The sequence below is a fragment of the Stigmatopora argus genome, chromosome 9, assembly GCF_051989625.1.
Source record: "Stigmatopora argus isolate UIUO_Sarg chromosome 9, RoL_Sarg_1.0, whole genome shotgun sequence".
NCBI classification, from domain to species: Eukaryota; Metazoa; Chordata; class Actinopteri; order Syngnathiformes; family Syngnathidae; genus Stigmatopora; species Stigmatopora argus.
Genome location: NC_135395.1, coordinates 5,053,989 through 5,066,773, shown reverse-complemented (window position 1 = coordinate 5,066,773; position 12,785 = coordinate 5,053,989). Strand labels below are relative to the sequence as shown.

The window sequence follows — 12,785 nt, the reverse complement described above, 5'->3', positions numbered from 1 at the left end:
TATTTTTTTGTTTTTAAATGATTTTTAAATTTTTGTGACAATTTCACAATTTCATACTGTACTATAATGAAAACACATTAATTTACTATGGTATTGTTATCCAATACATATATATGTAAAAACAGAATATTTAGCATGTTTTTACATAAATCACAATTATATGTAACGGTTATTCTTTTTTACATAATTATATTTTAACCTGTTTGCCTTTTTGTGATAATTATCACTTTTTACATGATAGTCATCACTGTTCTAACACGACCTCAATTCTGACAACAAGAAAAAAAAACTGTTTTTTTATGTTTTATTCACTATAATGGAAAAAAATACAAATGATGGAAAGAGCACCAATGCCAGCAAATGAATAAAATTTTAAAACAAAAAAACAATGTCATGAATGGGCTTCTGGCCTCATTGTAAATGCTAATGTTTCTGCGCCGCCATTTTGAATTCCTCCCAGTCAAAATGGATTGAACGTCTACTGCAATCAATGGCAGCCAGGCATTTAAAGAGAGTGGTCTATAAAGCATTTTATGGCTTCCATAGACTGGTATATGAAAAAAATGTAATCAAGACAATAATGACAATCAGAAAATCGTGAAGGTCTAGCTTCAATAAGTCAAATTGTCACCTTCAGCTCTCAAGACGATAATTTAACACTTGACTTGCATTTTGGGCCCAAGGATCAATCACACACAGTTTCTCCTGGAACCAGCGCAAAGTGATGTTCAAAAAAGCAAAAATGGACAAAACTCAAATTTCCTGGCCGCTTCTATACATGCAAAACTCATCAGTAAGTGACGAGACGTCAAGTGAGCTTCGCCATATTTACATGTGTACATCTGTCGAGTGGAAACGGGACCAAAAAAGAAAAAAAAGGCCAGGGTGTTGACTTTTTGATCTGTAAACTTCCAGGTGAAAACAAATCCCAAAGTCAGGCTAGTTAGTTTCACATTAAATACTGCGTAAGGATTTACAACTAAGTCAACCAGGTGGGGGAAAAAAGATGAGACCACGCGACGTGTTGTTTACATTCCTTCCATTTCCTCATTTACAGCTGATTGGCTGGCAAGAAGCCAGGTGGGCAGAGTCTAAAGCAGTGGGCGTAAAGGTGGAGGGAAAGGGGGCTGTCGTGCATCACAACCAGGCACAGGTGAGGTGTTTGGAGCAGGAAGATGTTTGCAGTAATGTGTTAAGAGCTGGGATTTAATTGTTTAGTAGGCAAGTAAGGTGTTCAGGGCAGTGTTCAGATTTTAGGATGGGGTGGTAAGGTGTTTAGGGGCACAGGGATGTCTTTAGAAGGGTCGTAAGGTGTTAAGGGACAAAAAAGGGTTTTCCTGGTGTAGTCTAAGATGGAATTTATTTTTTTAAGAAGGGTGCTTTTTATGTATTTAGGGCTAGATTTTACACGTGGGCTGGAGTTTACTTGTTTGGAAGGACAATGAGGTGTTTTGGGACAAGAATTGAGATGTTAATTAAGGAAGTAAAGCGTTCCACGCAGAGTCCAGATTTTTTTTTTTATGTGTTAGTCAGGTCTTCAGTGAATGAAGAGAAATATTTAATAGGAGAGTTAGGTGTTTAGGGTGTGGAACAGCAGTTGACTAGGGTGTTTCTGCGTGGGAGTGAAGAGTTTAGTAATGAGGGAAGTGATTAGCGCTAGAATTCACTGTTCAAACAGCCAGTGAGGTGTTCAGGGACAAGAATGGAGTTATTTAGTAAGGAAGAAAAACATTTAGGATATTTGTGATCAGTGAGATTGTTTGTGGGAGGTGAGAAAGTGGAGATGTATATCTGTTTAGGGATAATGAGGTGTTTAAGGGTGGTGCTAAGCTGTTTGGGTTGAAGCGTAAGGTGTGTAATTCTGCAGGCAGGTGTTGGTGTTTCAATGCCTGGTGAGGTGGTTAGGGCTGGCAGTATGGAGGTGTTTAGGGTCAGTACATTTTATTATTGGGGGAGGTAAGTGAAGTTTCAAATAAAATGGTGGTAAGATTGGTAAAGGGATTGGTGAGATGGTTAGAGAGGTGGTGAGATGTTTGGGTGGCACAGGTAAGTGTCCAGGAATCATATGGGTGCCAATGTATGTGTTTCATTAGATCAGCAAGGTCAATGGGGATCGAGAGAGGGTGAGGCTCACAGGTAGATCTCCCTCTTGGAGGCGTGGTGCCCTGCAGATGTGGTGGCCGAATGGAACTCCACCGTCTGGCTGAGGGGGATCTCTTCCAAGCCACAGTCTTTGGCAGGGGTCTGACCAGAGGCCCCCATGGGGTAGGCACTGCTGTAGGGCGTCGTGAAGCGCATGTTGGTTACCCTGACCCCGCTCGCGCCCGGACCGCGCTCCTCGCCGGGGATGGGCTTGGGGCTGCCATTGGCCAAGGCCGACGCATCCCGGGCGTTGGTGCTCTCCTGATAAGGCACAAAGGTAGACAGCTTGGCGGCGGCGCCCTGGGGCCCTTTGTGTTCAGGCGATGGCCGGCCGGGCATCCAGCACGAGTCCGAGTGGCCGAACTCGGTGCACTCGTGCGTGCAGTTGCCTGTCATTGCCACGTCTGGGAGGGGCCGCAAATCTGAACGGGGGGACACAAACGATGCATGGAATTACTTTGATTGCCGTGGTAACAACGACAAAAACAAGATGAAAAAAAAATTAAGTTCATAAAAAAACAAGCATTGCAGGGTGGGATCAGGAGATTAAAACTGTAATCTCTGCAATCGTTTATCAAAAAAAAAAGTCACCCCAGTGGGTAATCTCCAGGAGGCGCCAGAGATGGAAAGCATCAAGGAGTTTCAGTACACATAAAAAAAATCTGAAAATAGACAAGATGAAACTGACTTTTGCTATGGGCCAATCCTGGCTGCCATGGTTAATTGAAAACACTTTTGAGTGTTGATTAAACATAGAACTTGTTGACTCTTTGTAGAATTGGGGAAAAGGTGTAAAAAGTGTCATGATCTCTTTTATGCGTTTCAATTTTCAACACTATTTTAAACTTGAAAAATACAAAAAATGAGGCCGCCTGATGGAAAAGTACTAGTTAGCGTGTCGGCCTCACAGTTCTGGGGTCCGTATTGTGTGTAGCTTGCACGGTCTTGTTGCCTCTCCGCCTATGACTTAAGAGCTTACACACGGCGCTCCGCATTATAAGGCGCCCTGTCTATCTCGGAGAAAATGTAAGACTTTTTAGTGCACCTACACACACATATATATACACACACACATATATACACACACACATATATATACATATATACACACACATATACACACATTTCTACATATACATATACCTGTCCTTCAGCACCAAAAGCCCCCGGTCGCCACTTCCGGCGAATGTCGCCGGGCTAATTAAACTAGGGTCAGATTAGAAGTATGTCTTGTCACTCTTTATTGTGACTTAAACAACTTATTACTTTTGCAGGAATTAAATTAGCCTGCAATTAATTAAATGATTCAGGGAAGACAAGGACGAAGGAGAGAACAAGTTCGTTCCAATCCAAGGAGACAAAATTAAATAACCTCAGATATATATTTCAAATATCTTTGATCCAAAATTTGACCATTTTTATTACAAAAATACCTGCCATCAAATCCCATTAACACATTTTCTATCACACATTATTATTATTATTTTTATTTCTACTCATTCCATTCAAATCCATTAGTAAATTAAATTCACACATTTGCATTTACCACTAACATATTCACAATGTTTTTCAATAATATTCTGATTATGGACCAAACGTTTTTTTACCAAACACGAAAGGCCTATACGTACTACAGCCCTATTAAGGTAATATTCCGCGTCACAGTTGAGTGGCAAGAACATCCACGTCACAGTTGATTGACCAAAATGAATGTTTGTTTTGTAGAACTATAAATGAATGAATTGGAACATGAATGAATGTTACATGCAATTGATACTTCTGCACCAAAGAAACTGTCCTCATTGGCACATTCAGCATATCACTTTAATAGGTTCCTATTGGTATCAAGTTGAAATTGTAAGATTCTCGATTCACATATTTTCACTATTTTTTTAAGCATAAATTATTGTGGCAGAGAAACTTGAAAAGCATCATCCAAATGCTTTGTAACAGAAAAGCACAAATTCAAATTGGAAGAACAAATAGCCCCGACACAAAGACCAATTGTAAAAATATGAACCTTAATTGCCAAAACATGAACCTTAATTGCCAATACATGAACCCTAATTGCCACAACACTAACCCCAATTGGCCAAAACCCAAATGCAGATTGCCACATGACAAATGCCAATTCAAAAAGCTTTGCAAAAAAATCACAGATGCCAATTAGACAAAACACAAATAGCCACAACACGAAGCCCAATTGCAACAATATGAACCTTAATTGCCAAAACACAAACCCCAATTGCCAGAACATGAATCGCAATTGGCCACAACATGAATGCAAATTGCCACGATCGAATGGCAATTCAAAATGCTTTGCAAAAGAAAAGAACAAATGCAAAATGTCCAAAGCACAAATGCAAATAAGCAAACACATTTTCAACAACATGAACCTCAACTGTCACAACAAGAACCCCAATTTTGAAAAGACAAACGTCAATTGCCACAACACAAACCTGAATGATGCACAATATGAACCCCAATGACGCACAACACAAACCTGAATGACGCACAATATGAACCCCAATGACGCACAACATGAACTCCAATTGCCAACAACATGAATTTAAATTGCCACAGGACAAAGAACAATTCAGAACGCTATGCAAAAGAAGAAAAGCATGAATGCAAAAAGCCACAACCCAAAAGGAAATGGACGATCCAAAAGTGGACTAAATTCCACGGAGTAGGCATTAGGATTACAACTATCTACCTGTTGCTGTTGCTATTTTTTGCATTCATGCGTTTTGGAAATGTGCATTCTGGTTTTGTATTGCAAAGCATTATAAATTGGCGTTCGTATTGTGCCAATTTGAATTAGTGTTTTTTTCTTTTTGCAAAACATTTGAATTACGTAGTTGGCCTGACATGGTCAACCATCTTAAAAAAATCCTTTCCTCAGCCAATCTGCTTTCTGAACTGCCTGTATGGCCGAGAAATTCCTTCAGTCCCTGGCTATTGTGCCATCTGCCATACGCGCAGAACGACAAGGTGTAAATCCGTCCGTGACGGGCAGCATGAAATGGAGGCTTTGCGGGTGCGTGTGCTTGCTTGCCGTTTTGGTTTTGTAGCGTTTTGTATTTCAACATTTGCGAAAGAATCGGACAGAAGGCGCCCGAAGCCACTTCAAGTACAATAACGCGGCTGCAGCTTCTCCGGCGCATAAATATTTGACCGCTGCCGGTGTGTGTCTGTGTCTGTGTGTGTGTGTGAGAGAGAAGTCTTTAAAGCAGCAGGGCAACGAGGCTTTTCTTTACTTAGAATTCATATTCCAAGCTGACTTCCAAAATGTGCCAAGTATATTTTCTTGAAGTGTATTGGACTCTTTTTTTTTATTTTACCCTTACAGAGCATTCATAAAACTCGTTGGCTGTCCTTGAAGTCCAACCCATTTCAACCCATTTAGATTGGGAGGGGCCAATGGAAGGACGTCCAGCACTCAATTTTGATGAATATGAAGTACATAAATGCACTGTAAAAATATATTAAAAGTTTTTAAAAAATGCAAGCAATTCAGAGAGATAAAGATAGTACTTGTACATTTTGAGCTCATCCTGTCAGGTTTCGGCACAGCAAATCAACTTTTTCCATTTCACCTTGTCCGTTGAATCATCTTCCCCTACACCAGCCACTTTCATGTCCTCCCTCACTACATCCATGTATCTTCTCCTCAGTCGACCTCAAGCCCTCTTCCCTGAAAGTTCCACCCTCAACATCTTTGCACCAGTATAGTTACTCCCGATATCTCCTCGGAAAATGCCCAAACTACTAAAGTATGCTCTCTCTGACCTTGTCTTCAAAATGCCTAATCTTCACGGTCACTCTTACTCTCTATAATGGGATTATGTTTTTTTATGACTTTTATGTTTAAGACATGGTAATGTGTTTTGAAAATGTGATAGTTATTGTTCATTATCTATGATATTTATTATTTTATACACATATACAGTAATACCTTGACATACTAGTGTCCCAACATACGAGAAATTTGAGATACAGGAAAAATTCAGAGCAATTTTTTTGCCTTTACATCTGAGACAAATTTGAATTACGAGCATACGAGAGTGTTCCCAATGTGGCGTCCGAGTATCCGAGAGACTGCTTCTGAGAATAGCATCGGTCTGTCTTTCTCGCTGCATCTTCCTTGTGTAAAGATATCTACGAGCACCGGGCCATACAGGTTGCCTTTTTTTTACTGGAGACAGCGTGACCGAGTCTTTAATGTGTAATGTCACATTTTAGTATTGAAGATCATAACCACTTGATAGTTATTTCTTACATTGTGAGTAGGTGGTGAAATTGAACAAATGAAATGTTTTTCCTTTGTAATAATCCAGTTTTGGGTGTTTTTCAGAGGGTGGGAATGGATTAATATGTATTTAGTTACCCGAAAGCATTAAGCTCGCATCTCACGGTATTACTGCATGTACAGTGATTCTTCAACGTACACAATTTTCAAGTAACAAAAACACTTTCATAGGTAAATTAGTGTTGCAAGATGTGATAATCTGTCCAAGTTACGAAACATCAAAAGGGGTTTAGCAGATAAATATAGTAAGGAACTGCTACAACACTTGGGGTTTAGCAGATAAATATAGTAAGGAACTGCTACAACACTTGCCAACTTTCTGCAGCTAGTATGCAAGGCATACTCACTAAATACATTTTGACTTTAGCAACACCCATGCTACATAGTCAAGTTTACAACTCTTTACAGTCAGAGCCCATTTCTGTTTGGTTCAATGTTGTGGCTTTATTCTGATGGGATTATAGATTTCTTATATGTTTGCTCTTTTCTTTGCAAACGTACACAGATTTGTATAGATATTTCATACAAAATTGTTATACCATCAATTTAAAAGGTTTTATAGCGGGTAGTATTAAAGATTGCATAATGGATTATGCTATTTTAATGTAAAATATGCCTCTACGTACTTACGAAAAAGTATGAATCAATTAATGTCATAAGTAGAAGTACCAAGGTAGACAATCTATTTGCGTGATAATCATAATCAAAATTATTGTTTTTTTACAGGATAATGATTACATTTTTATATTATATTATAATTAAAAACATGAGGAAAAGTATTTTTTTTTCGTTAAATAATAACTCTGATACATACCAGAGGATGGTACTACTACGAGTGTCTCTACATACCAAATATTCAGGTTCTGACTGGCCTCATTGGGAAAATTTGTCTCAAAAGACGTGTATGCATGTTGGTTCAGATGGCTAACTTTTGCCTCTTCCTACACACTCACCCCCATCCCAATGGAAAATCCATTTTCATGTAATATTAATTTTAATGAATAATGAATAATTTTCTTATCTATGTTTTCTTTTTTCTTGTTTTGCACATATATCACACAACATTGTTTCGGGGGTAGGTAGTATCGGGACCTTAGAACGGTTGCAACAAATTACCACATTTCATTGTAAATCTCTACTTCCAAGTCTAAGTTATGAAACCATTTCTGCAATAAATTAACTTTGTCAGTAGAGATAACACTATACTTAGGGAAATCCCCCAGGTCACAGGATTCCTGTGGGACTCCAGTAGATTTTATTTATTCCGTGATTAGGACAGTACTATACTGGAATAAGAAAAACGGGCGCAATTGGGAACACATTAAACAATGTGATTTTTACCTGTGTTAAATAACCTACAGGATCGCAGCGTCCATTTCAGTATCTAATTTTCTTTGACCAACACTATCTTGACTTGTGTCAAAGGAACGAAAATTTCATTTCTGGTTACTAGCAGATGAGTGGACTGGACTCAGAGACATAACACAACAACATGGCAAACGGTGGAGCAAGTGAAGGCATAAAGAGAGAAGAACACATGAAACTCCATGTTGGTTTAACTGGACCAATGTATTGAAATATCCTTGTTCTTGTGGAAAATTTAATAAGTGGGAAATTATGGTTGTACTACTTCATATGTAAGCGTGTAAAAAATGCTAATAAAATATATAGTTTGTATGTTGTATTGTCCTTTTATTTGTGCTAGTTCTTATTAAAATGTGTTATTTTTTAAACTTTCATTCATCTAAGGTAGGCAATAAATATGCTGGTTTGGTTTTCCTTTTATCCATTCCAAAGGACAAGGCAGATTGCCTGTTGTAACAAAATCAGGACGAAAGGTTATGAGATTTGTGTTGGGTTGGACCTTTGTTTGAAATTGATTGTTATTATGATATTGTGATTATGACTCAGGCTTGGGATGGAATGTGAATTTTTCTCAGGGAGCGGGAGGTAACCTGAATGAAAATCCATTGCTTATTCATTGTCTAAAGGACACGTTGGTCTGTCGTCATTTTGCGTCGAGCCATACGTGTGAGTACGCGCATTGCCTGTCATTGTCATCGAATAAAAGCGCTGTTTGTGTTCGCCAGTGTTAAAAGCACATCAAAACCGGAAGTGACCCTCTTGCTGGAAATAGGTGACCCTGCCCCCATCGCCCGTCAGGACGCATAGGCCCGCCTGAACGTAAATAACATCAACGGCAAAGTAACTCGACTCACATCTAACGCAGAACAGAATTAGCGGCGGGATGACGGCAACATCGAGGCGATTATTAATAGAAGAAGAACAAGGAGGAGGAGGAGGAGGAGGAGGAAGATTGCATGAGCGCTTGTCATCCCTGTGGTCCGGTTCGACTATGACGGGAAAATTCAATTATCTGCCAAAAGTGAATAAATTTGCTGAGCCGGCGCCTGCGGCGCAAAAAGTTTCCAGAATGCACTGGGGAGAGGGCACGGGAAGAAGGCTGCAGGGACTGGGGGGCTTGTTAATGGGACGCTGACGCCATCTTGAAAAATTTGGAGGAAGGAAAAGAAGTAAAAATAGAAAAGGGGTATGAAAAGTGATGTATGGAAAGAATACACAAACTGAAATTGTTATTATTGTTGTTATTATTATTATTATTATTAATAATATACTATACTGAATCATGATTACCATTTTTTATCGAAAAGATAATCATTTTTCTATGATTTTGAACTATAGAAATGAGAATATCTGTTTTGCTTTTTTTTCAAAATTACTTAGAATTGTGGGTGTTTGCTGTCAATGATGGAAGTTGACGTCAAATTCAATTAAAACATTTAACAATCGCTTCCAGCCCTTGCCAGTTCCTCCCAACGGATGTTTTCTATATCAATTTTCCTCTTTGACTGTCACGACACATCCTCTGTAAAAATGTGGTTCTTTTTATATATATATATATACTTACTTTTACCTATCTATTTATGTCTAAAATGCCTTTCCTATTCCTGCATCCTCACCCTCTTGCTACTGTGACTACAAAATTTCCCGAATACGGGATGAATAAAGTTATCCAATCCAATATATATATATATATATATATATATATATATATATATATATATATATATATATATATATATATATATATATATATATATATATATATATATATAATATTTTTAAAGAACCTAAAAAGATAATTTATTCAATCATTGACGTCACCATTCCACTTCAAATCATGACTCCAATCCCACAGGAGACGTTTAGCGGTGTCAATGGCAATACGTGAGCTAAACGGGGCTGCAAAATGACCTACAAATTACGGACGCATTCCCGCTTGGAGAAAAGTAGAACACACAGACAAAAAAAGTGAGGAATGAGGAAAGAGATAAATAATGAGTACGTTTTTCCCTCGAAACTTCCTTTGTAAGCACACAATCACACAAACGCACACCCCCCTCCTCCTTCCACACACACAACAATAACAGACACGCTTGCACATCAAAAACACATAGAAAAAATATAAGAACATGAAGACATTTTTCCTGGAAGCGATCCCGTTAAATTCTTTCAAAGTTTTAAAGTTTTCCTGAGGGAAGTCCTCACAGGGCGAGTTAGCTAACTTCATATGAAACTTCCGGACAGAAACTTTTTAGCCAACTTCTGGCACAAAACTCATCAATTCTTATTTTAAAAAAAATAGCAAACTTGTTGTGTTTGTTTGAATGTTAATGTTGTTAATGAACAGTGGCTCTAGTTGTCGGTGATGGATGGCCAATACCCCAAAAAGCAAACAGTTAAGGTTTAGTTCAAAATAAGTTAATTTTGGGGAAAAACTAAAATGTTATTTTTTTGGTCAAAATTTGTAAAATTAACAAAATAAACATTAAGATTAGGAAAATGGTTGTTTTTCTTTATTGTGTTTTTATTTGATCCAAAAGGTGTCTGATTATCTACACACATTGATTTTTTTTTAAATACGCATTGGCTGCTATTGATGGTGAGAAATCTCCAATCCCAAAAAGTAGAACATTTGTTAATTCATTCATCTGTACCGTGCACCCTCTTCAGGGTTGCGGGGATTTACTGGACCCTATCATAGTTGACTTCAAATGAAGAGGAGACTACACCCAAGAATGGTCGCCAGCAATGTTCCCTCTAAGCTGGGTGCGTCCTCAATTGCGCACTACTCTCGTGTTCTCCGAGCACAGCAAACATATGCAGCGCACAAAATAAAACCCAACCTGAATTTTAAAAAAAGTAAACACAATACACTTTTTTTCTTTGCTATTTTACAACGCAACTCAAGAGAGTGGCAGCCTGTCACTGACAAACAACAAGAAACGCTAATCACATATAAAGCTATGACTAACACTGTGCCCAGCCAATGATATGATGCAGTTTGCGTCACGTGTGTTTACTTCCGCGGCATGAGTAAATGTAAATGTTAACGACATTGATTGGATGCGTCAATTACGAGTTATGCGCAGGTGCCTCTGATTTCCAGGTTCGGAATAGCTAACAGTTCGGTGGATCTGGTACCACTCCTTTATCATACGAAATGACAGGGCCACTCAACAAGCCAAAGTAAAAAAAGAAATGTGGTGCTTTTAGGATGGAATGGTTGTCGGAGTGTATACAAATAGAAGAACAGGTGGTGAATTTGGGTGAGAACTGTCTAAAACTGTGCTACACGTGTGTGCCTGCGTGTGCATCTGTGTCCGTGTGTGCATGTGTGCATGTGTGTTTGTGTGTGTGTGTGTAGTATGTGTTTGTCTTCAACCTACACAGAGGAATAAAGACGGAAATTAGCCCTCGGCTACAATCTTACATATTTAAATATGTATGTTCATTAACATGAATATAAATATTTTCATTATTAGGTGCTGTCTCTTATTAAATAAATCAAATCAAAATCAAAGGTTCTCCTCTGCAAAACATGCAACGAAGCTGAAATTGTAAGCAAGTTTTTTGATGGAAAAAGATAGCATATAAATGGAAACTTGACAATCTCAAATGACACATTCAGCAGAAAAGTCCTTTGAATGAGAATGAGAAAAAAGAAGGACCAAAGTGAAACATAAGGTAAAATTTAAGTCAGATTTGTGCATATTCTAGTCTCATTTATTAAGATGTTTTATTCGTAGATATTAATCATTACATTTTATTATGACTAGATCATTTTAGGGTAGTTGACATGCACCTGCTTATGCCAGGTGTGGTACTGGTGTGTGCCCATAGCGAGCATTTATGATGTTGCTCACACTGGTCCTCTGTGTGCTCAGGGAGGTTGTCTGTATGCCCAGACATATGACATTTTTGAGGGAACATTGTGCCCTGCGATTGGCTGGCCACCAATTCAGGGTGTCCCCTGCCTGTGGCCCGGAGACAGCTGGGATAGGCTCCAGCACCCCCGCGACCCTAATGAGAATAAAGCGGTTCAGAAAATTAAATGAGATGAGAGGGCACATTGGTCCCCAGTCAGGTGTAGGGCACACAGAGAGACAGACAAACATCCGAACTCAGAATCATACCGCCATCGAGCAGGAATTGATCCCGCGCTTGCCGCACTGAAGTTAGGCGAGTGAACTACTACGCTATCAGGTGGCCATTTTTTTAAATTTTGGATCTAAAAGGTTTAATGTTGAGTAAGAAATTGTTCATATTTGGCCAAAATTGGTAAATGCATTAAAAAACAATCTCAGGAAGGATTCTTTTGTGATAAATGGTTCATTTTCGATCCAAAATGGTTCATTTTTAGTGCTAAAGGGTAACCGAACTGAACCATTGTCCTTCAAATGGATTGAATGTTTATCTATGTCAACGACAGTAAACGGGTTAAGATGCCGCATGAGGACAAGTCGCGTGCTTCCTTGTTTTATTGCGTCTTTGCATTTTTTTTCTGGCAAAAGATAAAAGAGGAAGTTGTTATCTGTTTGTGCTGGTGTTCTCTCACTCTGTCTCTCTCATGTGTGAAGTGAACAAAAGCGGCATACATGCAGCAGCTAAATGTGGCGCTGCCCCAGGGCCCGCTTTGCCCACTGTGCGCCTCATAGCTGTCGCCGAGCCACCTGGAAGAATATGAGTGTCTGCTGTCTCAGCGAGAGAGCATCTTTGTGCGTGAGTTCGAAGGAAGCAGGGTCATCATGAGAGAGTAGTTTAGTGTCAGTAATATGAGAGTGGGAGTGGGAGTAACTGCGTCTGTTTTCTGTGTGTGAAAGTGTAAAATTTTAGACGCTTACCGTGAGAGAGTGTTTGTGTTGTGTAATTTTGTTTAGGAGGGCGTTAGTGTGTGTTTTAGTGAGGGGATGAGAGAGTGTTTGCGGGTTTTAAGAAACATGAAGGTGTGTGTTTTTGTGTGGGAGGC

At 39.0% G+C, this 12,785-nt stretch overlaps 1 protein-coding gene across 1 annotated transcript in view; it reads right to left on the bottom strand.

Moving 5' to 3' along the window:
• Positions 1-290: 290 nt before the first annotated feature.
• Positions 291-12,785, bottom strand: part of LOC144082192 (protocadherin-1-like) — a 133,586-nt gene continuing 121,091 nt past the window's right edge. Inside the window, exon 5 of the mRNA XM_077609140.1 lies at positions 291-2,564. Coding sequence (XP_077465266.1) covers positions 2,131-2,564 — 434 coding nt within the window. The 3' untranslated portion in view covers positions 291-2,130. The remainder of the gene's footprint in view (positions 2,565-12,785) is intronic.